This window comes from Ochotona princeps, chromosome 9 (assembly GCF_030435755.1).
Source record: "Ochotona princeps isolate mOchPri1 chromosome 9, mOchPri1.hap1, whole genome shotgun sequence".
NCBI lineage: Eukaryota > Metazoa > Chordata > Mammalia > Lagomorpha > Ochotonidae > Ochotona > Ochotona princeps.
The window spans coordinates 63784730-63803687 of record NC_080840.1 but is presented as its reverse complement, the minus strand read 5'-3'; the positions used below and the strand labels follow the sequence as shown (position 1 = coordinate 63803687).

At 48.0% G+C, this 18958-nt stretch overlaps 1 protein-coding gene across 2 annotated transcripts in view; it reads left to right on the top strand.

The window, feature by feature from the left end:
- TPD52 (tumor protein D52) overlaps positions 1-18958 on the top strand; it is a 94695-nt gene that overhangs the window by 50724 nt on the left and 25013 nt on the right. Inside the window, exon 1 of one of the 2 annotated variants that reach the window (XM_058668760.1) lies at positions 12211-12539. The exons of the other annotated variant lie outside the window; for it this stretch is intronic. Coding sequence (XP_058524743.1) covers positions 12401-12539 — 139 coding nt within the window. The 5' untranslated portion in view covers positions 12211-12400. Of the gene's footprint in view, positions 1-12210; positions 12540-18958 lie in introns of those variants that run through there. 2 annotated transcript variants of the gene reach the window in all.

Genomic DNA, 18958 nt, shown 5'->3' with positions numbered 1-18958 from the left:
TTATTGATTTACGTATGTTCAACCGTCCCTGCACCCTTGAGGTAAGTCCTGTTTTGCCTGATGGGTGGCAATTTTAATATATTGCTGGATTCAGATTGCTAGTATTTTCTTGACAATTTTTGCATCTGTAGTCATTAGAGATATTGGTCTATAGTTCTCTTTTTTGTGTGTGTGGCACCTTTCTTTGGTTTTGGAATTAAGGTAATGGTGGCCTCATAGAATAAGTTTGGAAGGATAACCTCCCTTTTAGTTAATTTTGGATAGTTTAAGATTTGTGATTAGTTTCTCCTTAAGATTTTGGTGGAACTCAGCAGTGAAGCCATCTGGCCTTGGGCTCTCTTTGTTGGGAGTGTTGGGAGTGTGGTTCTGAGTGTGGAGCAACATCTGTGGCTACGCTCGGTTGGGGGAGGGTATGTCAGAGCTGCCTGGTGTGGTCACAGTCCCAGCCCTTTGCTGTGCCAGGGTGACCCAGCTGATTGACAATACTGGGTGAACTTGATGTCTGTGCAGTCCACCTCCTGAGGCACCTGCACTGCACGGAGCACCCACCCACTCCACACTCTGACTCCTACGAGATCCGTCTCCACAGTCAGACCTGGAAGGTGCACAGGAGCCCAGCCACGTCGTAGGACCCTCTCAGCTCTGTGGTAGATGCCCAGAACTCCCAGAGGCACGGAGAATCCACTCTTGAGCCTGCAGACTGCCTCATCTCAGCCCTGGCTGCCGCTGGGCGGAATGATTGGCTGTGCCGCAGCCCAGGATACTCCAGCTGCGGCTGCATCTCAGCTGATTCTGGTACTTTGATAGGGTTGTGAAGGGAGGCAATGGGACCTTACTTAACAGAGTAGTTACCCAGACCCATGACAGCTTTCCAGGCCATACTGGAGGCCAGGGGGCCTATGAAATGTGAATGCTGCTTCAGGCAAAGCCACCAGTGGCAGCCCTCTCTGCTTGCCTGGGGAAGATGGTGCCTTCCAGCCCAGAGCTGACTGTGTCCATGTAGCCAGGAGTGTGTCTGAGTGGTGTGTCTGTCCCCTCTTTTTGCTGCTCCATGAAGTCTCTGTTCTGTTCTCTGCTGAAAACTTGTCTCAGTCCCCTGGGAACATGGCCCTTCCTTTGTCTTTCTGGTATTTTTCTGTGGTTGAGGTCAGTGCAGCTTTCCGCTGTCCAGCCGTCTTGAGTCTCCTCTGCCTTTATATATTCAAGATCTTTCCACGGGACTACCATATCAGAATGAATTGGGACAGTACAAGCATGCATAGTTTTCAACTTTTTTGGACACGAAGATGATTGTGCCTTTTAATTCCAAGTTCCACAGCCTTTTTGAAATTCCCACATAGAGGTACCTGGGTCCTGTTGCGCATCCTGTCTTTGGAGTATGGAGCACCAATCCTGGACAGAGCATATGAAGTTTGCAGTAGGGGCTCCTGAGTGTTGGCCTGGGCACCAACCTTAGATCTGTCCCTTGCTTGGCTGGATGACCTGGAGCCAGATAGCTAACTTCTCAGTTCTCAGGCCTTGGCTTCCTCAAATGCGAGGATTGAGTGAATTAATGGATGTGAAGTGCTTAGAGCACAGTTTGCCATCTCTGGAACAGTTGAAGATTAGATACAATTGTTTCTGTTTTTAGAAGGTGAGGCAGTGATTCTTGGATTCAGCCTGCACCCTGCATGGTTCATGTGCCCCAGTGCTATGGGACACATTGTTGTGGTTTACAGAGCTATAGTAAAAATGCTTGGGGAGTTTGTTTAAGTAAGGGCTAATGAATGTTTTAATTTCCCAGGATTCCATCGTAGGACTCTCCTCCCAAGTTAAACTGAATCTAATGACTTCTCAAAGGCCCCATCTCCACACAGAATAAATGGATTATGGGTCTACATTTAGCACTATTAACAAGAGACTTTGGGGTTTAAATTCCTGTGTGTTGGGAGGGGGAGACAAATATTAAAACTCTTAAGCTGGATGACTGAAACGGACTAACTCAGTATGTTTTTATCTTTTTTGAAGGAAAAAAAAAAGACTTTTTTTTTTTTTTTTGAAACTTGAAAGACTTGCATAGAGAGAGAGGAAGGGAGGAAGAAGAATCTTCTGGCTGCAGGTTAACTTCCCAGATGGCCACAACAGCTGGGACAGGCTGAATTCAGGAGCCAGGAACATATTTCTGGTTTTCCGTGTGGGTGGCAGGGACCCACACACTTGGACCATTTTCTGCTGCTTTACCCAGGCCACTAGCAGGGAGCTTGATAAGAAGTGGAGCAGCTGAGACAGCACTTGATACCCACTGAGGTGCCAGGATGACAGGCAGTGGCTTTTGCGTGCTCTGCCACAGTGCTACCCCTTAATGCATTTCTGAAACTTCCCATGCTAAGCTGTCTTTTATTTAACAGCCAGGATGAACTGGGCTTCAGTGGAGTTTTTCATTGAGGCAAATTGTATTTCTGTTGCAAGAACTGTTGGCAATTAATTTTTTCATTTGTGAGAGAGAGTAAACAGTAGAGTGAGAGAGTGTGTGGGATCCACCTGCTAATTTGCTCTCTTAAATGCCTGCAGCAGTTTTGGCTGGGCCTTTCCCAAGCCAGGTGTCAGTGAATCCATCCAGGTATACTGTGTGAGCTGGCTGGGCTGCCTCCTGGGGTCAGCTTAGCTAGGACCTCAAGTCAGGAGCTGTGGTGGGAACCGAACGCCGGCAGTCTGCCGGGGAACATGCATACTCGAACTGCCAGGTCGTGCTGCGGTGGGTGTCTGGAGGGAAGTACTGAAGTACCCACCATCTTCCTCTTCCCATTCACTGCTTGTTCCTGAGCAGCAAAGGCAAATCTGGGAAGGGAAGCCAGTCCGAGTGGTGTTTTGTCTTTACTGAAAACCAGGAGAGCGTGGCTGGGAGCAGTCGCCAGGGCTGGGGTCGGCTCTTTGAACATCATCGTCAGGGCAGGAAGATCAGCATTACCATGGCTCCCATCCGAGCGCGTTGCTCTGTGTCGCTTTGCCGAGTGCCCTTTAGATTGTGCCAGAGGGTGATCTGTCCACACTAGCCTTCAGAGGGAGAAGCCAATTGCTTTGTTTTGATCAGTGTGGGGGTTTGGTGTTTGAATGCGGTTTAGAGGAGATGCCAGGGCCATGTCTGCCTGCCTCCTTAGGAATCTACACAATGGAAGCAGGGCTGCCACTGTTCACTGTATCGCTGGGCAGTGATGGAACTGTTATCTGGGGAGGCTGCTTCCACTGAACTTTTTGCCAAGAAAAGGAGACTTGAAAGATCAGGTGTGTGGGCCTTGAACTCGGTGTCCTACTTCTGTGGTAAGTAGATACAGTTTTGTGAACTGTCTTCATTTGTCCTGGCAGATTCTCTGTGGATGATAGTTCGTGACACATTTAGCTTGGAACAGGTATTCAAGCCACTTCTTTTAGTTGTAGATAGAAAGTTGCTCTAGAGCTGCTCAGGTGATCGTCGAATATTCTGCGTCAGTCGTGGAGCTGACGACACAGCCCCCCACTCGTTGTTTAGGAATCAGTGCAGCTGTGCAAACAGGTGCATGCTCCTTGAGATGCTAGTGAAGCCTTAGCGAGAGCCGAGCGGCTGAGTTCTCAGGGCCCTCGGTGTTTTTCTCCAGAGTAGGCGAAATGTGTTTTCCAAAATTATTATGAGATTTAATTGTACAGATTTTTAAAACTGGTATTTTTAGGCATACAGAAAATCAGATAGTAAAGAAAAGTCCCCGTCTTCCTAGTGTTCTCTGTGGTTATTATTTAAGATTTCTGTTTATTTGAAAGGGGGAAGAGAAAGAGAGGGATTGTCTGTTCACTGTGGCACTCTGAATGGCCCAGGACTGAGCTGGGCTGCATCTGGGAGCCAGAGATGCTATTCATGTCTGCACGTGGAAGGGAGGAGCCTCAGGACCTGGCCATCCTTTGCTGCCTCAGCCGGAAGTTGAATCAAACAGATACAGGACTTGAACCCAAGCATTAGTTATGGCATGCAGGGGCCCCTAGTGGTGGCTGAGCGCACTGCACCTCAACGCCGCCTTCCATTATTATTGTAAGTACCTTAGGTTTGTGTCATACTTTTGTTATTGATTAATATTGACACATTATTGTTAACCTGAAACCACAGTTTACTTAGGTTTTGCTCATTTTGTTGTTCAGGTCACTAAGATTTGATGAAGACCTAATGACCCGTGTCCACCATACAGCAGCTTTACGGGGTTAAACATTCTCTCTGCTTAACCCGTTTTTCTCTTCCTGTCCTCTAGGCCCCTGGAAACTGGTATTTTGTTTTGTTTTGTCTCCAGAGTTCTACCTTTCCCAGTGTGTCATATAGTTGGGATTTTACACTTTGTGGTGTTTAAGGACTGGATGACTAGAATGTTTGTGGTCTTGCTGGAGGGGATCTTGGCTGCTTCTAGTTTGGGATGAATATGAATAAGGACTGACAGGTTTACATGGAGATGCTGTCAACTTTGGCATGAGAAAGTTTCTCTGTTTAAAAAAAAGTTTGTTTATTCATTTGAGAGGTAGATAGTTCTCTCTCTCTCTCTCTCTCTCTCTCTCTCTCTCTCACACACACACACACACACACACACGGAAGCCTCATCCTTTGGCTCACTCCCCAGTTGCCCAGAACAGAGCCAGAGGCCAGGAGTTGAATCCAGGTCTCCCGTGTGTAACAGGACTCCAGCACACTGCCTACCAGGGCTTGCATCAGCAGAGTGAGTGAAGTCAGGAGGAGAGCTGAATGTCAGACGCAGGGCATTCTGTTAGTGGGCCCAGATGTAGTAACCAAGGTCAATGCTAGACCAGCAGTCTACTCCACAAGACTGTTTCTTTTCTTTTATGATTTATTTTTATTTGAAAGGCAGATTTACCAGAAGGAGTATGAGGGTGGGGGTTCTTCCATGTGTAGATTCACTCTCAAACGGCTACAGCAGCCAGAGCCTCATGGATTCTAAGCTGGGAGCTAGCAGCTTCTTCCAGGTCCCCCATGTGGGTGTACTGGCCCAAGACCTTGGGCCATCCTCCACTGCTTTCTCAGGCCATGTGCAGGGAGCTGGGTCAGAAATGGAGCAGCCGGGGCACAGATGGGCTCCCAAATGGGATGTCAGTACTAGCAGGCAGTGGGATTAGCCTGCTATGCCACCATGATACCCCCAAGATAATTTCTTAAAAAGTTACAAGTGAATCTGGCAGTATTTGCATAGTGTTTTTCTAATGATGATGCATAGGTTACATCCAACTTACTCTGTTTAAAAAAATTCACTTGCTGGAGTGTACATCCTGGTAATATTTGTGTCAGGATGCTGATAATTGAAGTTTGTGATCAACATTAAATCTTAATAAGTGCCTCGTGTACTAATTTTATGAAGATTTCCCATTTCCTGAAAGAAGTGAGTGTTTCATGGGGGCCTCAAGTAGCTGGGAATAGGTGTGTAGGCGTGGGAGAGCTCTTCCAGGTTGGAATTTGCTAGGCCAGTTCTTGTCTTCTTTTCTGGATTCTGATTGGTGGTGGTGTTTTACGCACCCTGTGTGGCTCTCTTTAAACTCAGTCAGCAAATTGGAACCATTTAGTTTGGACAACACCTCTTTATCTTCCCATAATCTCACCATAGACACCACTGCGTCCTCAAATACATCGTTAATACTCTCAGACACAATGGCCTCTTTCATTCTCTTGTTCCTAGGCCTTTATTTCACTCTTATTACTAAAATTCCAGACTTTGTTCCATTGAAAACACCAAACAGGTGTTTTGTGTGTTTCCTCGTGATATAACCCATGGGTCCTGTATGAATTTGATTGTTTTGTGAACTGTTACAATAGCAAGAAAATAGAAAAGACAGCAGAAAAGCAAAATGCCTTTATAAGATCCATTTCCAGGGCTACATACGTAGGAAGTGCCGAGGTCATGTATACAACGACAGGGGCTGTCACGCTGTCTTGGTCTGTGTGAGCCTCATGTAGGATGATGTATTCTAAGACTGAATGGTCTCAGAGTGTCAGCCATGCTGGCCAGTAGGAGTGCACTCTGTAGCGTTGGCATGCTGAAGTTTCCTAAGGGTGCCCCTCTCAGAACACAGTGTCATCTCCAAATGAGGCCTGGCTGTTTAAAATTTGCTCAAGCTTTCATCCTGGGCAAACGTAGCAGCCTAGAACTGGACCTGCAACTCAGGAGTCCCCTGGAGCTTGTCTGGAAGGCATCAGTCTGCGGGTCCAAACATGCTCAAACACAATGTGTGCTGTCCTAGGTCCCTGCATGGTTGCTGTGTGTACCGAAGTCGGACAGATGCTGGGCGCAGAGATCTTCCATCTGAGCCCCAAGCCAAAGGAACCACCAGGCACACTGCAAGGAGTGATCGTAACATTTGAAATCAGACTCTGTATAAAATGAGACATCTGTATTATGTAGACACAGGCAAATACCAGACTGTCTTCTTACTACTATTTTCTGGTGTGTATATGTGAAACCTCTTTATTTTGAGAACTGTCCTGGTAGGAACATGTCCAGAGAAGACTGAACTGGTGATAATAAGACCCCCAGTTCATTTGTGCAGTTCCGTCTCTCAACTGCTCTTGATGGAGGAAACGGGCATTCTGGCATCATCTTAGTCAACCCTGACTTTCTTGATGGAGAGCTAAGCAAGTGTGTGTGTTTCAAGACAGAGGGAAGAAAGAAGTCTCATTCTTGCTTGTCTCTTGTTCTTCAGCATCTTTTATTTTTTAGTTAATTCACTTTATTTCTTCTAAATGAAGAACAAGGCAGATGGAGACACACACACACACACACACACACACACACACACACACACACACAATCATTCCACCCGCTAATTCACTTTCTGAATGCCTGCAACAGCTAAGGCTGGGCTACAAACCAAGAAATCCCAACTGGGTCTCCCTCGTGGGTGTGAGTGGTGCAAGTCATTGGCCTGCCATCTGCTGCCTCCTGGGCCTGTAGCAGGAAGCTGAAGAGCCACCAAGACTTGAACCTGCTCTCTGACGTGGATGTGGGCTTCCCAGGTGGCAGTTCAACTGCTGTGCCACGATGCCTGCCCCTGAGCTGTTATTGGGACTTTTAAACATCTTTTGAACAGACATAAACAAAATGTTCCTATTTGTGGGGTACCATGTGATATTTCAGTACATGTATGTGTGTGTAAATTGTGTAATGTCCAATCAGCTCCTACATTTCATATTTCTTTATGGTAAAAACATTCCAATTCTTAACTTTTTTTTTCAATTTCAGGGAGAATCCACGCTGGCCTATTTGAATGATATGTTAATAGGCAGACATTTAATTCTTTTTGTAGTCATCTCTACCTGCTTGCATTTCCATTGGCACAGAGGGGTCTAATGCCCTTCTGTCCCTACACTGACTTGCCGCCAGAGCTGGCCATGGGCGCCCTCTGCTGGCTCTGTGGTGCGTGAACACTTCTGGGGTTGTACGACAGGACTTCTTTCTTTGGGTTCATTGGCATCTCTCTCTTTAGCTATTACACACTTGTAGATCGTCCAACATAGCCTGCTCTCAAACCTGCCATGTTTACTAAAGTTATCAAAAATGGTTTTCATGTGGCTGGCTCTGCATTGCAGCAGGTTATTCTGCCATCTGTGGTGCCGATTTCCATGTGGGTGTCAATTGAGTCCTGGCTCCTTCACTTCCTTTCCAGCTCCCTGATTACGGACCTGGGAAAGCAGCAGGGGGTGGCTTGGGCCCGTGCCACCCACATGGGAGACCCAGAAGAAGTTCCTGGCTCCTGCCTTTGGCCTAGCCATTAGAGCCGTTAGGGGAATGAACCAGCTGTTGGAAGATCTCTCTCCCTGTCCCTCTTTGTCTTCTCTATAAGTCTGTCTTTAAAGTAAGTAAGTAAATCTTTTTTAAAAATTGCTTCTGTTTTATACGTGTGTTTCTACATCAGGTTAATGTGTGTTTTCCTGTCACATAAGCAATCTTCTTAGTGTTTACATAACCCATTTTTAGTAGATATATGGGTTTCTAATATTTTGCATTTCAGGTAGCTTCATTTCCCATTTCAGGTAGCATATAAAATGAACATCCCAGTTCATGCACCATTCACATGTATTTAATAAGTAGAGCTTGGTAAGCGGGTAGGAACCGATAGGTGGAATCATAGGGAAAGGAAACTGAGAAGGTAGTCTAAGCCAAGTATAGAATGTGTTCAAGAAGTAGGAAAATTGGGCTTGTCTTGAACATGGGTGGGGGATAGTGGCAAACAGGGTTGGAAATTAGGTATGCTGGGACTGTATTTATTGCAACCCAGCTCTAACAGCCGTGAAGCAGAACAGAGGTGAGAGATGTCGCTTCTGCCTGGGTCTGGAAGGATGAATGTCTACTCTGGGAGGCTCAGGGCAGCTGCTGCTCCACCCCCTACCTGCTCCCCTCTGTCGCCAGCTCCTCTGGACCAGTGTCCAGCAGGTTACTGTCTAGCTGAATGCATTCTGTGAGCATCAGGGAAGGCCAAGACTGGCTGTATTTGGGGCAGATGGCTACCAATAGGTCCATCCCTGAGAGAGGGAATGGGGTATATGTGGGCTCCGCTTCAGGCCAGAGAATAGATGGGAACTGTGGTCATCTCACCTCCCCATCCCCCAATTCCATGGAGCCAGGCGAGGAGGAATTCCTCACAGGAGAGCAAGTGTTAAATCCCAAGCCGGCAGGTATGCACTGCGCTGTTGGTGGACAGGGCCTGGGCAGAATGACCTGGTAGATCTGAGGAGGGTGTGGCCCGGGACAGTGAAGGAGAGGAGAAAGTGGGAGGTCCAGGCACAGGCTTGCTGGATGCCTCTTTATAGAGCAAAGGCTTGGATAGGATTCCTTGGAGCTCAGATCCAGGAGACTCAGGACAGTGGCTTCAGAGGAAGGGGAGGACAACATTGTAAGCAAAGTTGGTGAATTCAGTTGTGTGCACATTGATTTTGAAGTCCTTTTGCAATGGCTTTGTGCAAGTGTCCAGCAGGGCAGGACCAAGTCTTATTTGGTTCTTCCATGGGCCAGTGGTCCAAGGAGGATATGCAGAGGACTGGGCAGGTGCACAGGCTGCTCTGCTGCCCGTCTGGGTGGCCCCCAGCCCCTATCTGAGTCCACTCTCCTTTAGCTACAATGCATTCTGCACACCATTTCTAAGGTTATTTTTTAAAATATAAAGATTTCTTTTTATTTTCATTAGAAAGGCAGATTTACAAAGAGAAGGAGAGAGAGAAAGATCTTCCATCTGCTGGTTCACTCCCCAAGTGGCTGCAATGTCTGGAGCTGCGCCAATCCAAAGGCAGGAGCCAGGAGCTTTTTCTAGGTCTCCCATGCAGTGCAGGGTCCCAAGGACTTGCACCCTCCTCTACTGCTTTCCAGGCCACAGGCAAGTAGATGGAAGTGGAGAGGTGGGACCTGAACCGGTGCCTGCATGGGATACTGGCACTTGGAGATGGAGGATTATCCAGTTGAGCCATCCAGTAAGGTCATTTTTATAAACCCATATTGCTACTGGCTCAAAACCCTGTAGTCTCCCCTCATCCCTGTCAGTTTATTAAGTAGAAACTTTTGTCCTTCAAAGTCGTGATGATCTGTTCACAAGCTACATTCATATTTTCTGTTTTTTTTCAACCCCTTTCTTTCTACCTTGTGTGTGAATCTTGAGTCCACTGGCTTTCTGCCATTCCATTGAGCCATCCCATGCTTGCCCTCTGTTTTAACTTTTTTTCACGGCCATACCAAGAACAAAAGCTAGAAAGCTAGACTGTTACATAACCATCCAAAGTTTACCTAAGCAGGGAGAATTAAGAAGTTCGTATGGTTACTTACGTTCTCAGCCCTCACAGTTACTAATAAAACCCTGCATTTTACTGAGCCATTTTTTGTTGTTGTTATTGTTCCCATTCCACATTGATTTGGAGCCAAATCTACGGGCCAGGCACAGCCTTGTGGTGCGGCCCTGCCCCGGAGGGGGTGCTACAGCGGCTCTGAGGGTGGGCAGAGGGCACAGCCCACTCCGTGTGCTGCCTCTAGGGAAAGAGAGGGAGCCGAAACTGGGAGGGTTCCTGAGAAAAGGTCACTGCTGCCTGGGTCCTGAAGGGTGGATGACTGTGACAAGCTGCAAATAGGTTTCAGCTCGGGTAGGAGATGGTGTGATGTGACGTCAACACGGAAGGTGAAGGACGCAGGCTGAGAGGTGGTGAGCAGCCAGGAGGTGGCAGCGGGGGCTTGCCTTGTATCTGCGTCACAATCTGGGACCTTGCTAGGCCTACAGCTTCAGGCGGCCTGTCAAGCCATGCTTTTCCTGCCTGTGTTCGGCGTGGAGAGGGCCAGGACCCCCGAGCCACCCTGTAACCAGGGAGATGGCTGTGACGCCTGGCTCTGCCCAGAAGGAGATCTCAAGAAGCCAGACGGTTCATTCTTTCAAATAATAAAAAAAAGGAACCACTTATTTCTAAGTATAGAATGAATAACATGTGTAGTTGCCCAAATTTTGGTGCTTGTTAGGTGAAAAATAACATTTCTTTCTTGTTAAAAATAAACTTTAAAAAAAACTTCAGGACTTGCTACATATAGAGAATGACATGAGACAAACCCAGAAAAATTGTGAGTTGTTCATAAGTTGAGATGAATATAAAACTATCTTTGGTGTTATATAAGAATGTATTTTATACATGGACACATCGGTTTTTTAATGCTTAAAATGTATTGGGTTTCATATTTACTTCCCAAAGAGAGCATAGTAAGTTCTCTTCATAATGGGGTAGATTTAAAAGTTTTAACAGTGCCATTTGTAATTGTACGGTAACAGAGCAGTACCCATTTCAGGGGGTGATGGTACCTGCCTTCATTTCTACTTTCTTAATCTTTTTAAAAATTATTGCTTGGGGCCACCATGGTGGTGCAGTGAGTTCAGCCACAGCCTGGGATACCATCATCCCATTTGGGCACTGGCTTATGTAAGTCCTGGCTGCTGCACTTTCCATCCGGCTCCCTGCTGATATGCTTGGGAAAGAAATGGAGGATGGTCGAAGTCCTTGGACCCCTGAACTCATGTGAGAGACCTGGTTGAAGCTCCTGGATCCTGGTTTCAGCCTGGCCCATCCCCCGCCCTTGCAGCCATTTGGAGAATGAATCAGTGGGTGGAAGAGCTGTCTCTGCAGCTTTGCCTTACGAATGAGTGAATAAGTGAAGAAGTCGTTCACAAAAATGATGCCTTTAGTTTAAACGGAGAAAGGAGGAGAGTGTCTCCCATGTGCTGATTTACTCGCCAGATGCCTCCAGCTGCAGGGCTGGAGCGGTACCTGGAATCCAGAACTCATTCCAGGTCTCCCATGTAGATTGTGGGGACCCAAGTACCTGAGATGCCACCTGCTGCTGCCCACAGTGTACGGTAGGCAGAAGTTGGACTGGATCCCAGGCACTGATGTGGCTGTGTGACTTGGAGCGGAGCCACGACCTGAACCCAGGCACCAATGGGGTTGTGTGCTTTCCAAGCTGTGCTACACCGCACACCTGCCCCACTCACTTGCCCTTGGAGCCAGCAGGAGCCGTTACTGTGCCACTTGTGCAGGGGCCACAGTTGGCCTCCAAGGTCTCTGCCAAGAGGCTTTGTGAAATGAAGCGAATTGGGTGACTCAGTCGCTGTGTGTTACAGGCCAACTGTGGCAGGCCGGCCGGCCAGGTTAATGGCGGCCCTCAGTCAAACAAAGAAGGGGCAGGAGTACATGCAAGTTCTGCCTCCTTTGTAATCTCCTCCTTGCAGCTACCTGGAACACTCTTTCCTAAAAAGAAAAAGAATAAAACTCTGAATGCAGATTCCACTCCAGATAAAATCTGAATTGAAATTGAGCTTGATGTCTGCCAGCAGGTTATGCTGGCAGAGCTGATTGCTAAACCAGGAAGCCTGTACTCAGAATTCTCACGTCATCCAGGGAGGCAAAATGTATCACCCAGATGGCACTGAGGGTTGGGGGGTGGCGATTACCCACTGATAATCCTTTCTTGTCCCAGAAGATTAACTCTGCCCTGGTGCGGTTGTGGTCAGCTGACTTGTGCCAGCATTCAGTGTCTGCTTGAGCTGTGAGCTGGGCTGCATTGCAAGTGCCTGGCCCTCCTTTGTTTACCGACGAAGGCTCAGCCCAGGTTGGCCATTGTTGGGTCAAATTCACAACAGGTGGTGAAGAGAGCCCCTCCCAAGGCTGCTGGGGATAAGTCATTTATTAAATAGGCCTGCTTGTCATGAGGGCGTGAAGCTGGCACCAGGATACTCTGGCAGCTGGGCCCGGAAGCGAGCTGAGGTCTCTGCAGCTGGGGCTGGGTTCCTCGAGGAGCTTGCGTGGAGCAGAGGGAACGTGGCCAGAGCAGCCTTCGGCTGAGGACGGCAGGCCAACACAGAGCCATGCCTTCTGCGTCTGCCTGCAATGGATCGTAGAGAGATGGATTTGTACGAGGACTACAAGTCCCCATTTGATTTTGACACAGGTGTGAACAAAAGCTATCTGTACCTGTCTCCTAGTGGGAATGCGTCTCCACCCGGATCACCAACCCTCCAGGAACTCGGTAACTGCTCATGCTGTAAAGGGAAGTTGGCTGGGAGAAAGACTGGAATGTCACTAATGATTTGACTGGCTTTAAAAGTCTTTTTTTTTTTTTTAATTTATTTATTTTTATTGGAAAGGCATAGTATTTATGGAGAGAAGGAGAGACAGAGAGAAGGATCCTCTGTCTGCAGATTCACTCCCCAAGTGGCCCCAATGGCCTGAGCAGAGCTGAGCTGAGCTGAAGTCAGGAGCTTCTTCCGGGTCTCCCATGTGGGTGCAGGGTCCCAAGGCTTTGGGGCGTCCTCGACTGCTTTCCCAGGCCACAGGCAGGGAGCAGGATGTGAAGTGGAGCTGCCGGGATTAGAACCGGCGCCCATATGGGATCCCGGCACGTTCAAGGCAAGGACTTTAGCTGCTAGGCCACCGTGATGGGCCCATAATGGAGATTTTTTTGCAGAGGCCTAGAGGAAAACTCTCCTTTGTAGTTGTATGCCATTTAAGATTATTGGAAGATCAATAAGGGGCAAGGATCTTGGTGGTTGATCAGCCTGGGGTCACACCATTCTTAGCTGTCAGCTAGGGCCTATCCCTCTTTCACAGCCGCTCTGGGCTGCTTGACCTCCTTTGTAACTTGCCAGGCAAGCAACCAGTTCCCCCAGAAGTTACTTTGTTCTTTATGTATAAAGAATGGGTCACAATTTGTTCTTTCTTGGCTTAATAATGAGGTCATTGGAGGGGGAGGAGGGAATGGAGCAGGAAACCTGGGTTTCAGGTCTTTTCACTGTGCGTGTTCTCTGACAGCAGGGAGTGTGTGCCGCAGTAGCAACCCGCTGGCTCCTGCTTGCAGTGCTGGCCTCTGGGGGCTGCAGTGTAGGTTTCCCGGAAAAGAGAAGCGCAGGCGATAACAACGACAGGCTATGTAACTGATCGCTAGAAGCTGGGGACGGGGAGGTGCAGATGGATGTGTTGGAGTTCTGCTTTGCAGAGTCTCCCTCATCTGTGTACCACTTTGCACCCCAGAGATATGTGGACAGCTTCACCCAGCTCATAGAAGGATGATGTCCACTTGCAGGCCTTGGCACCTGCATGGTACTCCTAGTGTGAGGAGGGGCTACCCTCATGTGACTTCCAGGAGACCTTGGCAGGCTGAATATGACGCATGAGGTGGCCAGAAAGAGTTTGGGTCTTGTTTTTTTTTTTTTTTTAAGTTCCCCTTAAAGAAGGTTTAAGATTTACGTAATTAGTTTTTCTTGAAAGGCAGAGAGATACTGAGAGGTCGATCAATCTTGATAGGTCGATGCATCTTCTGGTTCATTCTCCCAAGTGGCCAGGTGTCCTGTGTGGGTGCAGGGGCTCAAGTACTAGGGTCATCTTCCACTCCCTTCCCAGGTGCCTTGGCAGGGAACTGCATCAGAAATGGAATAGCTGGGAGTAAAACTGGTGCTCCCGTATGGGATGTTGGTAGGTTGCTTCTTCCTCTGGGTTTCATCTCCTTTCCTTGCCCAGGTACCGTCGTAGCCTCCTGTGGGTGTTTTGCTGTCAGAGCAAAGGCAGGTTTGGGCAGGCCTCTAGAGTGGTTTTGAAAAATTAACTTCTATAATTCTTAGGATCTCTGAGTGATGGAGAAAACAAAGCCAGTGAGCAGCAGTACCTAAAACCAGGCTCATGGACCCACAAGAGCTCAGGATCATATTTGCATCATGCCAGGGGAAGGGGAGCTTGCACTACAGCGAGCAGTAGCCACTGTCAGTCATCAGTGTTATGGGCAGACACAGTTATTCAGAAATAGCATGGCAGTGGAGGCCTGGAACCAATGCCTGTAACTGGCACCCTTCAGGACACTAGAAGCCTGCGAGCCAGGTGGGCATCAAGCAACGGTGTGTATTCATGTACGGTGGTTCCCTCAGGGTTTCCATGGAGAGGACCAGTGCCTCACGAGCTGTTTAAAAGTTCACATGGCCACTTCTGGCCACTAGGGATTTTCTTCATCGGCAGACAAGTTGCACAGGCGCAAAGCACTAATGTAGAAGGGCAACCTGCTCAGGCAGAGGACACTGATCCAAAGAGAGTGCGGTCTTCCATACACACCTGAAATGCCATCCCGGGCAAGTAAAGTAATGAGATTGAATCCACTATGGGCAGGAAGTTCCTGAAAGGCAGTCAGAGTGAAGGGTGGCGGGGGACCAGTGGCCGGAATAAAAGCCCATCTTTACCAAGGACTGAGCGGAGAATTCTAAACACCGTTAGCATCACCGTTCCGCATTCATGGAGGCCTTATTCCTCTTGACCACAGTCCTCATAAATGCAGTCTATCAATAACTGAAACACACTTCTGTGAAATAGAGCTTGTCCTTGCTATGTTCGATGTGCTGATATTTTATTCTGCATCATTTCTTTTAAAAATGCTGATCTGGTTCTACTAAGTGGCTGTTCTGCTTCTGGTCCAGCTCCTTGCACATAGACCTTGTTCTTGGGTCCATAATACCCACATGAGATTCCCAGGTGGAGCTCGTGGCTTTGGCTGGCCCAGCCCCAGATGTTGGCGGCCATTTGGGGAGCGAGCCAGCTGATGGAAGATCTCTTTCTCTCTGTCACTTTTCCTTTCAAATAAAGTATTAAAAAAACCCCCTCTGATTTGTAATAAATTTCAGATTCTGTATGCCGCCCTAGGGAATGTTACTTGGTCTTTGTATTTAGTGCTGTTTCCCCAAGCACCCAGGGTAGTGCTTCCTGTTTGCAGTCCAACAAATATTGCTGGATGAATCGATGAATGAATGCAACTGGTAAGGACTAGTTGACTCCAGTTCATTTTGCAGATGTGTGACATCACCAGATTCCAAATGTAGTTAGGTATGCTGGGCCAAGTTCTTATCTCTCCATTCTCACGCCAGTGCTTTATATGTTTTTGCAGACCTCTCCGGTAAAGGCTGTTATAGGACAGGTTAATCATTCCAGGCGTGACGTCGGTCCAGGCTTTTGCCGTGGGGATAGTTTGTTGATCCCGTCTGTGCTACTGCCCCTGAACATTCCATTCCGTCTTTGCCTCTTGGGTCAGCAGCAGGGACTCCCAGCTGGTGTCTTTTGTTGCATTTTTTTTTTTTTTTTTGCTTCCATTCCCGGAACATCTGAAAGGATCATTTCCCAAATGTTGTTTGCGTAAGATCTCTCTTCCTCCTAAGAAATTTCTCATGTACAGGAAGTCACAGCCCTAATGTATAGCACCACCATTGATTATTTCTGGTGACTTCAGGAAATAGGGGCCACTTAAAAAATGTGACATTTCAAAGCTGTCATGTTTAAAACTCTAAAGAGACTGAAATATCAAATGAACCCCTTCAGTCACAGTTCTTTTCATTCTTTTACCTTTTAAAAATGAGTATTTGCGAGGCAGAGTGACAAAAGGGAAAAGACAGAGAGAGAGAGAGAGAAAGAGAGAGAGGTCTTTTCCTGTTGGCTCATTTCCCAAATGGCACTAATAGCCAGGCTGAAGCCATGAGCCGAGAACTCTATTGAGTCTGCCACATGAACAGCAAGGACCTAAGTCGGGCTGTTTTCCATTGCTTTCCCAGGTTCATGAGCAGGGAGTTGGATTGGGATGTGCAGCAGCCGGGTCTTGAACCAATGCTCTGCTGGAGGTTGCTGGTGTAGCTGATGGGCAGCTCAGCCTGCAGTTCCACAATGCTGATTCCACTTTTAGCTTTTTTGAATTCTACTCTGTCATTTCCATTTCTTTTTAGGGAAGTGAGGAGCACTTGCTCGGGTTCTCACGATTGCACAGGTCTTTAGTAGCAAACATATCCATGATTTGCAAAATAAAAACCAGAGCAGAGCTGAAGAGCTGGCGAGCCCCCTGATTCCGGGGAAGGCCATTCAAAGATGGGCGAGGCCCTCCCCCAGCGATTGCCATGCTCTCCGTGCCTGATGGTGGTTGCTCTTTAGTGGCGTGTCACGGTAGCTAGCTGTGCCATGGAATTCTGGGGGAGGGGAGGTGGAGTGATGGTGGGAAAACAAAGACATGGTTCTGAAGTCACTGAAGATTTTTTTCCTCCCTCCTTAAAAAAAAGAAAAGAAAAGAAAATAGAGAGACTTCAGTGCCACTTTGCAGTTATCTGGAAGGAGTCAGTAAAGCATTTGAGAAGAAGCTCCCGTGTTCTGCCTTGGAGATCTTGTGTGCCTCTTGTACTCTGTGAAGTGGAGCCTGGGCCGTGACCTTGCCTCGACGCTGGGGAGTTGACCCTGCTTCATGGCTGAGTCTTGGAACACTGCTGTCTGGCCTCCAAGCCCTCCCTGTCCTAAGCGGCAGTTGCGCTCGCCTCCCCCTCTGCTCCTCTGTTTCCTGTCCTTGGTAATAGCCATGTACACACATACCCCCTGGACCTTGGCCCATTAAGCTCTTGGGCTCCCTCCCTCTTCGCTTAGATGGAGTGGCTCAGGTTCCTTGCTGCCTCAGCTACAGTTACTCATATTGTTCCATCCTGGTTAGGTGAAATTCCCGCCTCAAGAATTGAGGGGTTGGGTTCAGCGTGGTAGCCTAGCAGCTAAAGTCCTTGCTTTGCATGAGCCAGAATCCCATAAGGGTGCTGGTTCTAATCCTGGCAGCCCTGCTTCCCATCCAGCTCCCTGCTTGAGGCCTGGGAAGGCAATTGAGGACGGCCCAAAGCTCAGGGACCCTGCACCAGCCTGGGAGACCCAGAAGAAGCTCCAGGTTCCTGGCTTCAGATTGGTGCAGCTCCAGCTGTTGCGGCCAATTAGGGAGTGAACCAGCGAGTGAAAGATCTTCCTTTCTGTATATCTGACTTTGCAATAAAAGTAAAATGTATCTTAAAAAAAAACCCTTAATTTTCTTTAAAAAAATTGAGGTTCATGGCCCAGCCTGCTGCCTCCCAAAAACTCCAAGCACAAACTTAGGAGGTGGAAAACAGCTTGGTGTTGTGATCTTGTGGATGTCATCCTGTTATATCCCGAGAGAGAGAGGGAGAGAGAGTGCGTGTTTCCTGTTGTGTGTGCTTTAAATGGGGTGATGTGGGAGCTGGAGTTTTCCATTCCTGCTCTGGCCTAAAAGGCATTGCAGCTGCTTTGACGACTGTGTTAGGGAAGTGTGAGCAGTTCTGCACTTTTTTTTTTCCAGAGAAGATTCTAGGACTCACTTATTCATGACCAGATTCTTGGCCACATCGTGTTAAAACCGGTTATCGTGGAGAGCTTTCTTTAGAGCATGATATGGTATTGCATCATATTCCTTCTGGAATATTCACTGTATAACCTTGGTGTGTTTGTGTACTCAGCTTCTCTGTGATACCAAGTGAGGTGACCTGCTCCAGGTGGTAACAACCTGTGCATGGGTGATGGCGGTAGATGCATTTCCTTAGAAAACTGACGCTTGGTGTTTGTTTTAAATAGGAAAACTTGTAACAAACAAAAAGTTAAGCATACAAACTGCTGTATAAAATAAACAAGATGCTTGTGGTCAGTGAAACCAGGCAGATTCTTACCTTGTTTCCCTCTAAGCCAGCTGTGTGCCCCAGTCATTCATTGATCCAGAGGGTGTTCATGGGCTTCCTTTGTGTGCCAGAGACTGCTGGGGCTGAAAGTTCAGGACTGGAGCTTGAGGGCCAAGGGTTGCCCACTTGTAGGCTCTGTCCCAGTGCAGTAGACATGGCGTGCAGCTCGTTAGACCTAGAGGCAGGAGGGCATGTTTCTCCGCCTGGCTGAGTGGGACAGGAAAGATCCTCCGTGAGCAGGAGGCTTGTACGCTGACATGAGAGTGAAGGAGATGATGGGTGTAGGGCAAAGTAGTTCCAGGCAGAGAAAATAAGCATGTGCAGAGACACAAACATGAGCATGTATTAGAAAGAGATGTTGGAGGTAATGGCACAATCCTCGGAATATGATTAATGCCACTGAATTAAACACTTAAAATTATGGATAAAATGACACGTATTAAAATTGCTTATTTTAGATTTGTTCCTTCATTTGAAAGACACAGTGCCAGAGAAGAGAGCGAGAGAGACGGTTAAGACTCTCCAGATGGCTGTAACAGCTGGGCTGCACCAACTGAAGCCAGGTGCCTGGAGCTCCCTCTCGGGCCCTGCGTGAGTGGCAGGGGCCGCATCCTCATCTGCTGCTTTCCCAGGTGCATCAGCAGGCAGCTGGATAGGCAAAGGAGCAGTGGGACTTGAACTGGCACTCAAATGTAGGATGTGACTTAAGCTGCCTGACCACAACACCAGGCCCTGAAAACATGTGTTGGGATTGGCATGTTGCTGCTCTTCTGTAGTCTGACCCCTGAGACACTGGGGCTGTCGCTTGGGTGGTTAGCCATCAGTCACCCTCAGGGCTCTGGCTCTCTGCAGTTCAGGCTACGCAGGGTCTAAATATGGCACCGCCCTGTGTAAAACTTCAGGGAGGGCCCAGCATGGTAGCCCAGTGGCTAAGTCC